The sequence below is a fragment of the Monomorium pharaonis genome, chromosome 3, assembly GCF_013373865.1.
Source record: "Monomorium pharaonis isolate MP-MQ-018 chromosome 3, ASM1337386v2, whole genome shotgun sequence".
Lineage (NCBI taxonomy): Eukaryota > Metazoa > Arthropoda > Insecta > Hymenoptera > Formicidae > Monomorium > Monomorium pharaonis.
Window position 1 is genome coordinate 17055467 of NC_050469.1, and position 19970 is coordinate 17075436.

The 19970-nt window shown below is 36.9% G+C and overlaps 1 protein-coding gene across 1 annotated transcript; it reads left to right on the forward strand.

Annotated features, from left to right (window-relative positions):
* The first annotated feature begins 6054 nt into the window (after window positions 1-6054).
* On the forward strand, window positions 6055-7260 carry LOC118644637. Its single transcript, XM_036283627.1, has one exon. It carries the CDS (start codon window positions 6055-6057, stop codon window positions 7258-7260), a length of 1206 nt encoding a protein of 401 aa, XP_036139520.1.
* The last annotated feature ends 12710 nt before the right edge of the window (window positions 7261-19970 follow it).

Sequence of the window (19970 nt, forward strand, 5' to 3'; positions counted from 1 at the left end):
ACTTGTAGGTTCCGTTGAACGTAAACATTTTCCACATGTCATTTTTCAACGTGCGATTGAATCGTTCAACGACCGATGCCTTCAACATCGAATATGTGGAATAATGATTGATATCATTTTTTTTTAAGAGTTTTTGCACGTAGGCGTTATAAAATTCCTTCCCCATGTCAGTTTGTAGGTTTCTTGGACATCTCTTGCTCTCTCGAATTATCTCGGTGATTGCATTAGCCGTCTCGCTTCCGCCTTTACTCTTGAGTGGTATGGCCCATGCGTGCTTGCTTAACACATCTATAACGGTGAGTATGTAGTGATAGCCTCTGTTGAAACGTGAGTATGGAATCATCTCGACGATATCGGCTTGCCATAGATCGTCATATCCATGAACTATGACGCGTCTTCGCGGAAAATTTTTTCTCGCCGGAGCGTGTAGTTCCTCAACGAGTTGCTGCCTTTCATTACTAATGAGTTGTTCCTTTTTTCTCTCATTAGTTTTTGTAGATCTCTTTATCTTTTTTCCCATTATGAAGTGTTGTTTAAGAGTTGTTACGTATATTTCGTCTTACTTTGAATATCCATTGATTGACATTTCAACACTGACTGATATCGGTATGACTCAAACTTTTATTTACAATCAAACCGACTTCGCAAATTTCCTTGATAATAAATAGAAGCTTATTGTCGTGAGCATTGTTGTTGTTAAGCTTGATGATATGTCAATTTAACTGCAATATTCTATTTTTTCTGAAATTTCAATATCATAGACTGTAAAAAGTCTACGTATGTTTCCATGTTCTGATGAAGGGTATTTATTCTCTGCATGTTTTTCATTTCAAAGTCATTTTGTAGATTTTTTAAAATTTCAACATTTTTATCTACATACTGCATCGTTTCAGCTATACTAGTATTTAGTAGAAGTTTAACATTATTTATGTTTTCAACTATACTATTATGCAGTAGAAGTTTAACATTATTTAAGTTTTCATCCACATAATTTTTGTGTGCAGCGTCATCGAAGGCTTTCGGCCACGATACATGATGTATCCTAAGCCTTTTTGCATCAAAACTTTTATCATCGGCAGTTAGACAAAGGGCATTTTCCTGTATGTATCGTTTGCTTGCAACGTCATTCAAATGACCTGTCACACCTGCAATACGCTCTTCCACATATCGTTTGGTTGCAACGTCACTGTCAGCTTCCGGTTGCGCTACATGTTGTATCTTGCGCGACCTTGCATCAAATTCTTTTGCATCGTTTAGACAAAGAGCATTTTCGTGTACATAATTTTCAGCGTATTCATTCCATTGTTGTTGTTGTTGTATTCGAGTAGCTCTCGAGCCATTATTCTCATGCAATGTTCCGAACTTATTCATCGACATTTCGACGCAAGCAGTATTAACTGACTAATTCATATCAATGCAGCGCTGTTTAATTTATATAATAAGACCAGCTTCACGGAGTTCTTCAATAATTGATGAAATTTCATTGTTGTGAGCGTTGTTGCCGGCTTGGCGCGAAGCTTCCAGCAATTGCAAACGATCTACCAACTCGTTCGGATCATTCCAATATATGTAATCAATCTTGTTATCATTTAGTAACATCGTAGTCTCTTGTGGTAAACCTTTTCCTACCACTTTATTGCTTGACACATGTGATACTAGGGGAGCGATTATATACTTATACTTGTATCCTCTATTACCACTTATAGGATTCTGTGAGTTGTATCCACGTCTGTGAGCATTCGTTGCAAACAGTATACTTTTGTATTTTTGCATATCAGACTCTGTGTACACAGCATCATCGGGAATTCTTTTAAATATTAGCTCGTAAAGACCTGGTGTTCCCTTGTATGTTATTCCATCTATAATTATATTATCGTTTTTGTCCACATCGATATCTTTATCCCCAAGCGTAATTCCATCGTTATTAAAACGTACACCATAAACGCTATCCATAGTATCTTTTTTACCACTTAGCACAGCTCCCATGTATATTTGTCCCAACGGACCAAGATAATTACGCAACTTTTGCTGTCCTTCGAGCATTTGTAATCGATGTTTCACGGATGTTGCAAACGGTGAAACTGGGGTTTCAAAAACAGTATTCTCATCAACGGGTAGAGTGTTGATCGGCAAAGATTCATGTGATTGTTCATATTCGAAAGCAGTATTCTCATCAACGGGTAGAGTGTTGTTCGGCAAAGATTCATGTGATTGTTCAGAAGCTTCCATCGAAGTAGAAACTAGTGGAGGATTATATAATTGTTTCTGTTTTGGTGAGGACAATGTGGACATATCTGAGTAATCCCATGACATGTTAGATTTCCATTTTTTTACCTTACGTTTTGCATTCTTTTTTTCAGGTTTTAATATTACCTTCTTTGCATTAACATTTGTACTCATCGATGATGCCTCAGTTTTTACATCAACGTTACCTTCTACATTAGCGGTTCTTTCCACGATTTGCTTTAGAGGTTCGACAATGGGTTTAAAATGTCTCTCTAATGTAACATCTTCATTCAACCTACCGGTTTTCAAAGCTCGATATTTCTTGCGGATTGATTTGCTTGTTTTTGCAATCTCATTCACTATTTTCTCGCGATCCTTGATGTCCATGATACGATTCATGATGTATACCTCGTGAACGTTAAAATTACAATGACGTTAGAACGATGTTTGAATAACGTTAAACCACATTGACATTACAATAATATTGGAACAATGTTTGAATAATGTTGAACTACATTAACGTTACAACGATGTTGGAACGATGTTGGAACGATGTTGGAACGATGTTGGAACGATGTTGGAACTATGTTAAAATCACATTGATGTTACAACGATGTTGGAACGATGTTGGAACTATGTTCAACCACATTGATGTTATAACGACGTTGAAACAATGTTAGAACCATGTAGAAGGTTGAAGTTATCACGTTACAGTTACAACAATGATTGAACAATTCATGGTATAGCATAGTCGTTAAATCCCTTTCTATATCGTCCATTGTTTATAGGACTATCCTTATCAATCACTGTGAAACCGTATTTATGTTGCCAACATTTGCGACACAATGCACTAAAATCCTCATATGACATATCTGTGTTCACATGATCGTTGTAAACATGTTTCAAGTTGGTACCATCCTGTTTAAAGAGAATCAACAGATTTGCATTGTCTCTTATAAGATGTTTAGGTATCTTTGCATACGTCTGACAGAGATAGAAACAATCAATGCTCGAATGACGCCCCATAGCAAAGTATTCTTTTATCATATCTTGCTTGTCACATGCCACGTCATCAAATATAAATATTGAATTTGGGCGCGCTTCTGTCGTTGGAATTACATCGATGTTATTGGAGAATGTAAAATAACTAATTTCATCAATCAATGTCAGCAACTTTTCCAAGTAACGATATTTGGGCTGTTGCAATGATTTCGAGTACACGTACAAATTCTCAAAACGTAGACCGTGAGGACTTTCTAGCATGCTCATCAACACGTTGGTTTTGCCGCAATTCGAGGGACCGCATATGATTCCACGAATCGTGCTTGGAAGCATGTTTCCATGTCGACGCGTTTCTTGCTCAAATACTGATTGTGTTCTATCATCGAAATTTGTCACACTTATCGTTTTTGGTTGCTTTATGAACCGCATGTTTCCTCTACAAACTGCAAAATTGAATTCATTAATAAACCATTACGATTGAACTATATATAGGGGTGCATCGTATCGAAATCGCTCAGTATAAAAATGTTTCTTCTTCTGTCAGATACTGATGATATTTAGAAATGTTTCTTCTTTTGTCAGATACTCGCGATATTCGAGATCTAACCTCTGAACAGTTAAAATACATACCGAAGATTGTTTTGTTACGCGAATTTTCAAAATATATTGAGGATTTGTGGGACAAACTCCCCAAACATATAAGAGCCGATTTGGAGATTCAGCAATGTCGTCAATGTTTGAAACATTATAATCGTCCGTGGCAACAAACGCATATCGACGGTCCAGCACCGTTGATCAGAGATTGTAGTGAATGTTACCAACAATAAAAACTGGCAGAGGTCTGTTGAATCGTGCAATAAACGCACTTCCTATTGAGCTGCATATTCCAGGCTATCAGTTTTGTGGTCCGGGAACTCATTTGAAGAAACGACTATCTAGAGGCGAAAGAGGTATTAATCAGTTAGACGCAGCGTGTCGTGAGCACGATATAGCCTATTCACGTAACAATAATCTAGCCGACAGACATATAGCTGACAAAATACTTGCCGATAAAACGAAAAAACGTATAGTAGCGAAAGATTCGACTCTGGGTGAGAGAGCTGCTGCTATGACCGTTTGGGCAGCTATGAAAGCTAAAACTAAAATCGGTATGAGCATAAATAAAAAGAACAAAAATTCGACCAAGAAAGTGACCAGAAAAAGAGTCCTTCCAATAAAAAAACATGGTGGTGTCTTACCAGTTCTACCGTTACTAGGAGTTCTTGGTTCTTTGGTTGGGGGGGCAGCGGGGGTTGCAAAGACGGTGAACGATTGGAAAGCTACACAACGTCAGCTGCAAGAGATGCAACGTCATAATCGTGCCATGGAAAATCGTGCCATGAAAGGTCATGGAATCTATCTTGCTCCGCACAAGCGTGGTCGAGGTGCAGCAATGAAAAAAAAAAAAAAAAAACGTCGAAGAAATGATAAAAATGCCTACTGGTATGACCACAAACGTTCAATTGGAACATTTGGCAAAGCGCTTGCGTATCCCATTCTTTAGAGGTGTTTTCATGCGTAACGCATTACCAAAGTCGCCGCATATAAACGAAAGTGGTATCATAAATTTGGACGATACTGAAGGGCCTGGTACTCATTGGGTAGCATATGCAAAGAGAAAAGAACGTGCGATATATTTCGATAGTTTTGGAAATCTTCGACCACCCAAAGAATTGATTCAATACCTTAAAAGAGATGTGATGAAAATTGAATACAATCGCATTTCCTATCAACGTTTTAATCAGAACATTTGTGGACAATTATGTTTACAGTTTCTCCATACGGTAGATGATCGATATGGATTTAAATGATGACATTCCACTAGTAGCAACCAGTATTTGTTTGACAGTTTGCAAACATGTCTCTAACGCTTACGTTGACTGGCAACAGTAGCATCCTTACGGTGAGCTACTTTCCCGCTATAGATTTGAGCGATGATTATTATGAACTTGGTTTAACAGATTTCGAAACGTACAATACGATACCAAATGTAAATTCGTCAAATAATAAATTTTACTATGGCACTAATGACAATGAAATTGTGATTCCGGAAGGCTCATATGAATTGCATGCTATAAATGGATATTTAAAACGCACAATTTTACATTCTCAAGAAACAGTACGCCCCAAAAACAATCTATATGGGTATGATGAGGATGAATATCCCATAATAATTCGTGCTAATCATAATACGATGAAGAGTGAATTAAAATGTGTTCACAGAATAAATTTTAGCAAACCAAACAACATTGGTTCGCTTTTGGGATTTTCATCGAATCGTATATTAGAACCACAACAATGGCATGAATCAGACGCATCGATTAAAATTATTAATGTGAATATTATTCGTGTAGAATGCAGCATCGTCAGTGGTGCGTACAGCAACAGTACTCGTGTACACACGATACATGAATTTTCGCCTAAAGTATCGCCAGGATATAAGATATCGGAAACGCCTGCACATGTCATTTACCTTCCAATCATCGCACAGCACATTACCGATTTGACGGTGCGTATTGTTGATCAAGAAGGACGATTTTCGAGGCGAAGAAATTACCGTCAGACTGCACGTGCGACGACGACAACGTTAATACGAATTGCATATTTTGGAAACACCTGAGATGCTTGTACTACATGAGACAGATCAGGTGATATGTATGAGAAAAAATTGTATCGCACAAAAACAAACGACTGCAAACAATAGTGGTTTTATGAAAAGAAAAGAACTCAGTACGACAAATATTGAATTTTTGAAATCTCTGGGATTCATCGTAAGAAACAAGCGAGATGATTGACATTTTGAACATTGAAAGTGAACCGGTCTTTGACAATCGCATTGTCAAGATTGAGACACACACATACAATCCATATGCTAACACAACGTTTGGTCACAGCGATGAGATACGAATACCTATACAACAGCAGGATTTATACACGTTACCATGTGAGAGTTATCTGTATGTTGAGGGGAAGGTAACAAAACAAGCAACAGTAGATGGTGCCACTGTAACGTTAGGATATAATTGTGTTGCGTTCATGTTTGACGAGATTCGTTATGAACTGGATGGTGTGGAGATTGATCGTAACAGAAACATGGGAATAACTTCCACGCTCAAAAACTATGTATCGTTATCTTCAGATAAAAGTGCTATCATGAAAAATGCCGCATGGAATACCATTGACACTGTTTCAGTAGATGGATACTTCAACTTTTGTATACCGCTCAGCATGTTACTGGGATTTTGCGAAGATTACAAGCGTGTAGTGATTAACGCACGTCACGAATTAATTTTATTACGATCGCGTAGCGATAATAACAGTCTGCTAGGATCTTCAGCGTTGCATCCTAAGATTGAATTATTCAAGATACAATGGCGAATGCCTCACGTAATTTTGAATGATATCAATAAACTTTGCTTGTTAAAAACTTTAGAGACCGGACGATACATGAGTTTGAGTTTCCGTTCATGGGATCTGTATGAATTTCCTCTGCTGCAAAGCACGACCAAACACTTGTGGACCGTTAAAACAGCCACTAATTTAGAAAAACCGCGATATGTTATCTTTGCGATGCAGACTGGTCGGAAGAACGTAATGTCGGAAAATATAACTCAATTCGACAACTGCAATTTGATCAACGTGAAGCTCTATCTTAATTCAGAGTGTTATCCATACGATGATATGAATTTAGATTTTGCAAAAAATAGATACGCAATACTTTATGATATGTATAAGTGTTTTCGTAAATCATATTATGGATGCAACAGTACTGAGGTATGGTTAACAACTACCGACTTTCTGGAGCAAGGTCCATTCGTGGTTATCGATTGTTCGCGTCAAAATGAGTCTGTCAAGAGTACCACTGTAGATGTGCGATTAGAATTTGAATGTAAAGAGAATTTACCAGCGAATACAACCGCGTATTGTCTAATCCTGCACGATCGTGTAGTTGAATACAGCCCACTAACCAATATAGTGCGCGAAATCAACTAATAATAATAATTTAAAAAAAAAACAATAGCAACGCTGCAGATGTATGTATGTGTGTGACAAAGAGTGATAAAAACATTATCCATAGCACATTCAGTTTATTTCTTCTTCTGAACGCGTGCAAGAATACTTCGTCATGGTTGTACCAACGTTTGTGGATTTACAAGGATTCGTTGTTGGAAAGACATTTATCGTGGAGGATTTATCGTGAAGGAAGTAGCGATACTCAGGAATGGAACTGCTCTCTCTCATTATACCTTTACTAGTCCCATACCATGGTATCTTCTCACAAGGTCTGACAAATCAAAAGCTTTCTGGTTGATGGCTAATCATCATGGGCTACGATGGGCTGATGGGATCATTAATTACAGCAGAGCCAAAAGTTTGATTACGGCAGCTGTGGTGGGTAATATGTATGAAAAACTGGAAAATGATGCATTTCGACTTATATACGTGAAAGGATGTGAAAAGCGGAAATGGTTGACAAATCTTCTGGATGACAATCTGAAAAGTAACCTGATCATTAAAACCTTAGATGCGGATTATGAGGATTGTCCTTCTCTAGACAAACTGGATGCAGATAATATTTTACGATGTAATAATCACATAAAGCATTGCGCGCTGCAAAATGTATTAAAAATATTCAATTGGTGGTCTCAACGTCAAATAAAATTGTACAATGTTTAGTATTGAAATAAATATTTATTTGTTTTAAATGTGCATATGTGTTTTTCTCTCATTTCTTTACCCTTTAAATATTTACATTATGTAGCGTAATAATTCTTCTTATACAAACAAAAAATTTAAGGTACATCTATAAGATGACCTACACTGTAAAGAAAAAAAATATGGATCCAACCGTCGGAGATAATCTTTTCAAAGAAAGGATGGGAAAAGTAACAAAAGTATAAACTTTGCGTATTATTCTTCAAGTATATTACATTTCATGTATTATATAAAACAAATTTATTTTCATACATAATATTTTTCAGAATAACATTTGTCAGTTCATAGCTTCATACATAATATTTTTCACGCCACATGCTAATAGCTCGCAATCAATGAGTGACTCACAGTCGTAGTCATCGCTTTTTCGTATCGCTTTTACCGCATAGCTCATGTCGGTAATATTCTTTTCACAAAAAATATTTACAAATTTTTTGAATTTTGAACTAACAAGCTGAGTATTTTCAGACAACCATGCATACATATGATCGATGCAATGTTCATAACTAAATAACATGTTCATCGTAACAAATGTTAAATACATGCAGATGGTAGTAGTAGACGATGTAAGTTTTACAATTTTTGAATTATTTATCTTACAAAATTCCATCATCAGATCTCGAATCTGTAGCGGAGAGAACGCTTCATTTTCATACAGAAGTCGTTGGATATCAACACGTTTTCCCATCAGCTCTCTCCAGGTTTCAATATGTATTAAAAATTGATTGCCACGATTGTCGCCGAGAATTATTTCCACAGTAGGTATAGATCCTACGTTGATGCCAATCTCTAAATATTTATATGATGTTGCAGTTAAAGCGTATTTACGTCCCAGGATTCGAACTGCATAACGCGATTGTGACTCTGGAACGCTATAAAAATAGAATAAAAGTTAAATACATATAAAATTTAAAAAACCTGTAAAAGTACACATACTTACCTCTCGCATTTTATCTTTGCTGGAGTTTCATCATCCTCATGTTGAACTGGTGAATAATAATTTGCACGTTTGGTGTTCACTTCACTAGCGTACATTTTCTTTATAATATGTGGAAACTCTATATTCTGAACTCTGTATTCATAGAGCGACTAATGAAACAATATGCACAAGAGCTTCTTTTTATTACTACAAAAATCCCCTCTCTTGTCAACATTTTTGAAAAAAGAGCATGACAAATATCGATAGCGCATTATCATCATGGAAAAAACTTAGCTTTTACATTTATAGGTTTTTTAACAGATAATTGCATACCTTTCTTAACAAACCTTTGTTATAACATTTTTAAAAACACGTGTCTAATAATGTCTAATATAAGTTTTGAACAGATAATTGCATTCCTTTTTTACTCACCTTTGTTATGCGATAAGTTAATGTACCTAATGGTACCCTTCACTTAAAAACTACCATATCATTAAAAATTAGTAAATTCCACCCGATAAGCGTCCCTGCCTCGCGTGACGTTGTCACCCCGCACCACCAAATACCCCCCCGCCCCGCTCCCCGCGCATTGCCCCATGGCTCAGAACCGGCCCTATTACCCTACTTTATTTATCAACTTTGCATGCTCTTTCCTTGTCATTCACCATTTTGAAAAATGTTTGCAACAAAATTCGATTCAAGATCGTAAATTTTTGCAATCAATATTACGAAATAAAGAAACTATTTACGTTTTAAGATACCAAAATCGTTAGCTCAAATTATTGTTGCAATTTTTTTCAATATGATCCGCATACATTTTGACTGGTCAGAATTGCATTTCTCCCCCCCCCCCTCTCTCTCTCTCTCTCTCTCTCTCTCTCTCTCTCTCTCTCTCTCTCTCTCTCTCTCTCCCCCTCTCCCTCTCCCTCCCCCCTCCGCCCTCTCTCTGCGCGCGCGCGCGCGTGTGTGTGTGTGTGTGCGTTCCACAAATCGTATCTTTATTTCGTGTAATGATTGCGAAGAATGAAAATCTTGAATCAAATTTTGTCTTTATACTTTCCAGGTCTTTAAATTGATACATTTGACATGAGAACAATAAATTTGGCTGTTGAAGTTCAAAAGTTAATTGCCCTAACCATACTTTTGAAACCATACTTTCAATGTTTCAATGAAATTTGTATCGAAATTATAGGCAAACATTTTTCACAATGGTGGATGACAAGGAAAGAGCATGCAAAGTTGATAAATAAGTATTCGAGCTTGCGACAACGCGTGGCATAAAGTAGGTGTCACAGCCCAATGGGACGAAAAACATTTAAAAGTATAAAGTATTGTCTAAAATGCTTTTTTACTGATACAATAATTTTTCGCTGAATTATGCAAGTTTTCAGAGAAAAGCTGTTTTTTAATTCAAATTTTAATGACTCAGTGAAAAATTATTGCTTTAAACTCTGTAAAAAAGCATTTTAAAGCTTATACTTTATATTTTTATTTGCATTTTATTCCATTAGGCTGTGACACCTGATTCACGCCATGCATCGCCGCAAACTCAGATCTTTATTTATCAATTTTACATCTTCTAACTTTGTCATTCGCCATTTTTAAAAAAATACGCATAATTACTATTAAAATATTCTTAAAATGGACACTTTAAGCTTTATTTTCCTTTTTGAGAAAAAATTTTATCTTTATTATTTACCAAGTTATAATCATTTAAAATTTTCCGAAATTTTAAGTGTACCGTTTTTTTTGCTGCTGAGTGTATATAGATTTATTAACAGTGAGTAACAAAATGCAGCAATAAAAGAATTTAATTATTTAAAAATTTGTTGTTATATAAAAAGGATAATGTAAATAAAAGATCTATAAAAACATGTACATTAAAGTATAATAAATGTTGTTATTTTTTTCAAGAAAATAAAAATAAATAAAAAGAAATTTAAAACATTGAAATATAAAAAATTATTATAAAAACTTATTTTTTAATGAATATATAATCCTTATGTTTTAATATAAGAAAATTATATAAAATAGATATTTGGGAAAAAGTTATACATTTCAATCCTTATAAAAATGTATTTTACATAAAGCTATTAATAAAAGTATTAAACATTCTAACATTCTAAAAATTATGAGGTACTTAATAATTATTAATATTTTATGACTGCATTTTATTATTTACTGTTAGTTATAACTTATATATTCATATCACATGTACTATAATTTTCCAATAAAGCAAAGAATTATTGTCGAATAAATATCGAATAAGGTACATAGTTAAATATCCATCCGGACGAGGCATAATTACAGTTATGCTGTCGCGATAAACGTTACCCTCGTAACAAAAATATGTTAATTGTAACTATGGTCATCTTACCCAAGTTTACCCTATTCGAATTCTGGCTGAAATGTCTTTTTCTCGTAACAAATTTATTTACAGTTAGGGAAAACAAGGGAACAGATGCTTGTTAGTATCACACAAGTAAATATTAGCATGAAGATTTAGATTTAATCAAATAGACATATTCTACATGAATTGTGTTTTCATATATTCAAAATATATTCTCTTATTTTATATTTATGTTAAAATTGGTCCTTAAAATTTTTTAATTAAAATTCAATATGTTTACTTGTTATTTTAATATATTACTGCGTTGTGTTAATTCAAATGAAAATTTATCTGTTAAATTTGATAAAAAAAGAATATTGAGTTTGTACTATAATATAAGAGTGACTATTATTTCTTGACATGATCTCTCTCTTTGGTTCTTTGAATATACACGAAAAATACATTATTTTCAAATCAACAATGTTATTCTTATATATAGGCAAGAATGTAAAGTATTATTTATAGAATTTGATAATCTTAAACGGATAACTGCTTAAGACATCTACATAAAAAATCAATGTTTCTGAATGTTTAGAAGAATATCAAATTCTTTAAAATATTCTTGCTTATACATAAGAATAATATTGTTAATTTAAAACTAAGGTTTTTTTTTAATTGGAAAAAAAGATTGCGGTTATGCAACCTAAAAGACATATGGAACATTACCAAAGAATCTTTTTAAAACTAATGCTTTTTGGCGAATATTACATTTTAACATTTAATTACATATTCTTTTTAAGCTTAAATGCATTATCACCCAAATGTATGCATACTTGAATATTTTCTTACTATTTAACTCTTTATTCATATATTATTCATATTTGTACATATTTTATGTTATACAAAATTAAACAATGATATAAAATTTTACTAATATATAATCATCTAAGCGTGTTGATAACATGGTCATTTTCGAAATCTTCATATTATTTTATATTCATATTATATTATATACATATTATTGTGGTAGCTATATTACCCCCGTTTTTCTTCAACTCATTATGCATTAGAGGGGGAAGGGAGGTTCCGTTTGTCTACGTTCTCAATTGCCTACATTTGCTTCATTTGCAACAAAATTTTGCAAAAATTCCCGATTGCCGATACACAAAAATAAAACCTCCAATTGACGTCCATTGGACGTCTGTCATGGAAGTTTGAAACTTCCAGTGGACGTCCATTGGACATCCAAAACAGAGCCATTGAAAATCCATAGTTCCACATTACGTACGTCCACTGGACTTCCACTGGACGTCGTCGTAGGAATTTGGACAGTTATCTTCAAAATTAAACACAAAGTATGTGAGATATCGCGAAATCCATTATTCCACATTTAATTCATAACCGCTTTCTTTTTTCAACAATAATATTATTTTACTTACACACACATATACACACACACGTAATTGTATATAATTCTATATATATGTAATTTAAATGTAATGTAATGTATATATAATTTGAAACAAATATTAAAAAAAATATTTAAACAAAATATTTAACGCAAATCTTAGTATTATAATATAAAATTATATTTATTAAAATATAATTGTATGTTATTATAGTGAAATAATAGGTTATGTTGACGGAATGGAGTCACCGCGCATTGTTGGAAATAACCAACAATACAAAATATTCAAATTTTTTTTAAATAATGGCAGCGGTAGAAGGATTCAAATCGTAGTCTGGAATGATGATATAGATAAAATTATTGTAGGATCAAAAGAGGTCAAAAGGTTGATTCTCACGCCCACGAACGCGGCCGGTCTCTTCTTCCAACGAACGATTTACCGCTCTCTCGCACCACACCCATTCGCCGCCCAACTCTCTTCCCTCTCTCTCTTCTCCTCGCGCAGCCCCCTCCCACGACACGCATCCCGATCTCAACGCCGCGTCTCGCACTCTGGACCGCTCTCATGAAAAAATCCCACGCGCGAAAATCAAACGTCAAATCTTCATGCTACTACACTCGGCCATTCTGCAATTCCGTATCGCCCTCGATACGGTCAGCTTCTTCAAGGTCCAAGTCCTCTGATTCTGGTTCGTCCTCGGTTCCAAGGAAGTCCTCCTCACCACTCGACCAGGGCTTCATGTAATCGGCCGCCGAACTCGTTCGGTTGGGTCCCTCATGCGTACCAATCTTCTCCACCAGATATCGGTTGTTTCGCAACACAGATACGATTTTGTACGGTCCCAAGAATTTAGGACAAAGCTTACGACCACCTCCTAGTTGGGTCCTTTTGACTGCAACAATGTCTCCGTTTTTATACTGTTGAGCTTCTTTCCGCTTTCGATTATACGTCTTTCGATTTTCTTCTTGAATTTTGAGCAAACACGACCTCGCATCCTTCCGCAGTTGACTTCGCTGGTTCTCGAAATCTTCAAGGATTTCCTTCTCTATCAAACTGCGTAGATTGATGTCATCCTTCAGCCTCATGCGTGCACCAATCATAACCTCGAAGGGGGTCCTGCCAACACTTCGATTGAACGAGGAGTTTAGATGCTGCTGCACTACGTCGACATGTTTATGCCATTCCATTGGGTTGGAAAGCGACATCTTAGACAGGATGGGGATAATGCACCGGTTGATTCTTTCCACCTGTCCGTTTCCTCTAGGCACTCCAGTAGTAATCAGGACATGCTCAATTCCTTCTTCGTCACAATAGTCTCCAAAAGTCTTAGAGGTAAAGGCTGAACCTCTGTCTGAGATCAGTCTCCTGGGATTTCCAAAAACAATGGCTTGCTTCCTCAGCCGATTCACCACTTCGTCTGCGGTCGTGGACTTTGTTGGGTAGAGCCAGACAAATTTCGTGAAGGCGTCCACCACAGCAAAAATATGATTGTAGCACTTCTTTGTTGACGGCATAGGACCTAAATGGTCCACATGATAGGTGTCTAACGGTCGTCCTCCTTTATCAATGGGATTCAATAGACCCTCCGCTGGTCCTTTCTTCTTCTCGACCAATAAGCATTTTATACAGTTATTAATCAGCGCCTGGATCTTCTCTCTCATACGGGGAAACCAAAATTCTTGCCGAAGAAGATATTCGGTCTTTTTCCATCCGAAGTGTCCTCTCTCGTGTGCCAACCTGATCACTTCATGCTGCATTGATCTCGGGACAACGAGTTGATCCAATCCTTCTTCTAGATGGTACAGTATTTCGCCTCCTGCTAACTTAAACATCTTGTTTTCTCCTTGACGTGCGGCTTCTCTGATCTTTTGTAACTCAACATCTTCTTCTTGAGCCTTTCGAATTCTTGCAACCAACGAATCTTGATGTCCTTGAACGCATAGCGTGCTCACTGGGTTGCGACTTAAGGCGTCGACGTGACGCATTGCTGTTCCCGACCTATGCTCAATAGTGTATTGGAATTGTTCCATCAGCAGTATCCAATGGGATACTCGTAAACAAGAGTCTTTCTTCTTAACCGTTGAGGCAAATGCCTTGCAGTCCGTGACAATCTTGAAGGGAATTCCTAGCAGGTAGACCCGAAATTTCTTCAACGCTTTGATTACTGCTAACACCTCCAATTCAAAGCTAGTGTACTTTTCTTCTGCTGGAGACGTCTTCCAACTAGCGTAATATATAGGGTGAAAAAGACCGTCGTTCGGATCCCTTTGTAATAACACAGCTCCTAGTCCTTGCATGCATGCATCCGTATGCAGTTCGGTTTCTGCTCCTACTTGATACAAGCGTAACACCGGCTTCTCAATCAGCGCCATCTTGAGTTGCTCAAAAGCTGCTTCTTGTTCTGGTCCAAAAACAAACTTTGTGTCCTTCTTCAATAGCTTAGTTAATGGACGTGCAATCACCGCAAAATCGGCGATAAACTTCCGAAAGTAGCCCGTAAGGCCCAGAAAACTCTGAATCTGCTTCACCGTAGTGGGCTGGGGACACTTGGCCACCGCCAAAGTCTTTTTGTCGGATGGGCGATATCGCCCGCCTTCTATGACGTATCCTAGGTAATCCACAGACGTGACTAAAAACTGGCACTTCTTCCAATTGAATATCAAGCCGTATTCTCCAGCGACTTGTAAGACTCTTCTTAGCTTCCGCAGATTTTCCTCTTTGGTTTTGGCCGCCACAATTAAATCGTCCAAGTAAGATAAAACAGTGCCATCAGCGGTCAGGTCTCTAAATATTGCTCGGATGTGCCTCTGAAAAACAGCTGGCGAATTACAGAGTCCGAAAGGAACTTTAAGGAACTCATACTGACCGTCTGGTACTATAAATGAGGTGTATTTGATACTATCGTCGTCTACCGCCACGTGGAAGAATCCATCTCTCAAGTCAAGTGTGCTGAACACCACCGCATCCTGCAGCCTATCCAGCTGGTCCTCGATCAAAGGCAAGGGATTCCGATCCTTGATTATCTTCTTATTCAACGACCGGTAATCAACACAGAGTCTCCATTCTTGATTTCCTTTTTCCACCAGCACCACCGGGCTAGCGTAATCGGATGAACTTGGTCGAACCACTCCAGCTTTTATCCAGGATTGAATTATATCGTTCACAATGCGAGAATGCTCGGCTGACAATCTTCGTGCACGTTGATACACCGGAAGGTGGTCCGTCAACATGATTCGCATCTTAACTCCACTATCCTTTTTTTGTTCAGGTTGATAACCTGCAATCAACTCTTCTAATTCGGTCTTTATATTCTTGTCCGCGACATGGGTCACCTCTACTTCCGTCTCATCATCTGGTTCATCAAGCACGTTGACACTCAGTACTTCCCTCCAACCAGAATCTGTTTCGCTTCTATTTTCTTCAGGGTCAATCTCCGTTAAGGTAGCACGCCTGTGTTTCAATCTTACTTCAGCATGATCTGACAGTTCGCCTCCTATCAACAAATCATGTGCAATGAAATGGTCAGGAATAACATCAAAAGAGAATGTAAATTTCAGCTTGTCTATAATGATGTCAGCCTCAAACCGCCCCAACGTCTTGCTCGCCGAAACGCCAACACCGTCAAACGTGACTATCTCTCGTGTCAATTGTGGAGCACCCAACGTTACGTACAAGCTGGCACGAACCAAATGTAGATCGCTTCCTGGATCTATCACCGCTGTCACCTGTTTACCCAGTATCGAAACTTCCTTGTATGTCTTCTTATCTCCTGACGTCACTGCGTCCACTCGTGTTCTGGTGGTCACCGCCGCCTCGCTGCCATCAGCCGCCTTTGTGCACTTGGGAGCCACGTGCCCGAATTGTCCGCACTTGAAGCACTTTGGCCCTTTCTCCTTATCGGGGCAATCACTACCTATGTGCTTCTTACTTCCGCAATTAAAACATCTCTTCTGCTTGTCATTGTCCGCCGATTGTCCAGTCTGAGATGTCTTCTTCGTCTTGTCCGGCAGCAGCCGGTTCTTCGTCGCCAACTTATTCTTGGTATTACTCTTTTGGACTTCATATTGCGCCAACTTCTTTCTCAGTTCTCCAATCGTCGTGGCTGAATACAAAATAGATTTGTTCGCTTCCTCATCTTGGATGCCATCTATAATATATTGAATTTTAGCTTCCAACTCAATACTACCGTGGCTAGCTATTTCTAATACGCGATAGACGTACGCTTGATACGATTCGTCATTCCTTTTCTTAACTGTACTTAATTTTGTATGTACCTGTTTGCTGTTCACCGTCTGTGAAAATTCGCTTACCAGAGACTTTCTCAACTTCGCCCAAGTTTTAGATGAACACTCGAAATTTGCAAACAGTTTGGCTGATCCACGCAACAATCTTTTAGCGTATATCACCTTCTGTGCTTCCGTCCATTGGCACAATTCAGCCGTTTCTTCTAAGTTAATCAGCCAGCGATGAATGTTCTCACTTCCGTCTCCGCTGAATGTTTCGAGAGCATCCTCGACGTCCTTGAACGATAGAGTCGTTTGCCTGATCGGGCGCGTCTCCTGTCGACTCATCTTTCGAGTTGTGTCAACAACACGTCTCACGTTTCTTCTGGTACCTGTTTTCGCAGCTTGCTCTTCTTCTTCGCCTTCATCTTCATCGTCGTCATCTCCGTCGTCGTTGCCTTCGTCTTCTGATTCGTCCGTTTCTTCTATAGCGGCCTTCAGCCTCTCACGCAATGTTGCTTTATTGCCTATCGTCTTTAATCCCAATGCGCGCAAGCGCACTCTCAGTTCGGCTATCGGTAACGAATCGACATCTTCCGCCTGTAATTCTTCCTCTTCCTCACCGTCGGTAAGTACGCCTTTTGAGTTGCCAGCCAAAGCTTGACGCAATCTTTCCGCCAATCTAACCTTACTGCCTTCCGTCGACAATTTCAGCTCTCCTAACCTATGCCTCAATTCTTCCGCCGATAGCGCGTTCACGTCTACTGCGCTCGTCGTTGCGCCGTCTCCACCGGAAGTCGCCATCTTTTTGCTCACCGCTGCGTCGCCTTTGCCGGAAGTCGCCATCTTCTTGCTCGCCGCTGCGTCGTCTTTGTCGGAAGTCGCCATCTTCTTGCTCGCCGCTGCGTCGTCTTTGTCGGAATCCGCCATCTTTTCCCGTTGCGTTTTTCGCGGGAACACCTCGCACGCACTCAGCACGCAAACCGATCCCGCACTACTCGCGATGCCCTCGTGGCCGCCTGCCTGTTACGATTCGCACCACCGATTTCTCGACAGAACGAGATCACGCCTTCGTCACGTAACGTTTCTGTGGCCGTCTACCCGTTACGCACACCGTCGGTCTTTCTACGCACACGCGGTACACCGAACAGAATCGCCCCCTTGGCCTGATGATCCCGGACGAGCCCCCAGATATTTGTAGGATCAAAAGAGGTCAAAAGGTTGATTCTCACGCCCACGAACGCGGCCGGTCTCTTCTTCCAACGAACGATTTACCGCTCTCTCGCACCACACCCATTCGCCGCCCAACTCTCTTCCCTCTCTCTCTTCTCCTCGCGCAGCCCCCTCCCACGACACGCATCCCGATCTCAACGCCGCGTCTCGCACTCTGGACCGCTCTCATGAAAAAATCCCACGCGCGAAAATCAAACGTCAAATCTTCATGCTACTACATTATACATCACATCAATTTAAATAATGTAAATATTTTTTATTTAAATATAAAAATAATGTATAAAAATGACATAAATAATATAAATATATGTATATATAAATGTAATTAAATATATAAATAACATAAAGATTATGATATTATAAATGAAACTGGATATATTATAATAATAACAATATTTAAAATATAATACAATATGTATGTAATAATATTTTATGGTAATATTAAAAAAATATATATTTTACTAAAAATAATTTTAATTTAAGATTATTCATTTGGATGGTGTACAAGCTCGAAGCCCCAAAGTAGCTTCTTTTAATAATGGAAACACACCATTCGAACTATTAATTCGTAAAAACACTATTGTATCAAATTTAGGAAAATACGAACCAACTTCAAATTTAGAAATAGAACCAATGGCTATTAAACTAAACGAAATAATAAATGCAACGCAACGAATCAGTAAGTTCTATTAATTACACACACACACACACACACACACACACACACACACACACACACACACACACACACACACAATATATAAAATATTAAAACTATAAAAAATTTAAATTAATTATGTAATTTAAATACATTTACATGATATAAAAATTTTTCTAATATTTTAAAATCTTAGAAATTAATTTTTACATATTATATAATTTATATTATATATTCCACTTTTACAAATAAATATATTACTTTAGTTTTAGAAGCTTATGTAAAAACAAATTTTGCTGAGGCACATAATATTAAAAAAGATCAAACGATTGGATACGGTTCAATCACGGATGGCATATATAAAGTGGAAGTACATATTTTAAGTTTTACAAATGAAGAGTACTTTAAACTTGGAATACGTAAAGGAGATAAAGTTCAAATAATTGGACTTGCACAAACACAAAATATTTAATATTTGATAATATTAAATAAAATTTAACAATTGGATTAAATAGTAAATAAAATTAATTAATTAAGTGAAATAATCATTTTATTATTATCTTATATTTTTGCAGATGATTCTATATATTTAATAGTAAATAATTTAAAAGATATACGTAGACTAAATGGTCGAATGGAATTATCTTCATTGTTAAAAGGAGTAATAAATTTAAAAAAAAGAAAATTAGAAGAAAATTCACGCGAAGTAATTAAATTATTTTAACATATGTAATATGTTACTTTAATAACTATTAAAATATTAGTGTGATATATGTTACGAGATCATGGCGAGAAAGGACCAAATTTAACATAAATACAAAATGTCTTTTACTGTGTAGCAATTAAATTTAAATTTATTATTATAGACAGAAAAGAAGAGACATTCTATATAATAACAACACAAGCGTGAAAACTATGAAAAACTACGATGAAAACAACAATCTTCGGTCATGAAGAACCGAAATAAAACGTAAAATAATTCAGAAATCCAAGAATTGCTACTGTTTATGTTAATTGTTTATGTTTATAAACAAAACTGTTTTGTAAATTGTTTATGTTTATGTTTATGTTTTAATGTTTAATTAACGTTTAATTGTATCAATAATTAATCCTTTTTTCTTATTATATTAATTGTTTAAAATTTTTTGGACTTTTCTTCATTTTTATTAGATTGGTTCTGTATCTTTTAAATGATATTGTAGACTATTGTAGACAT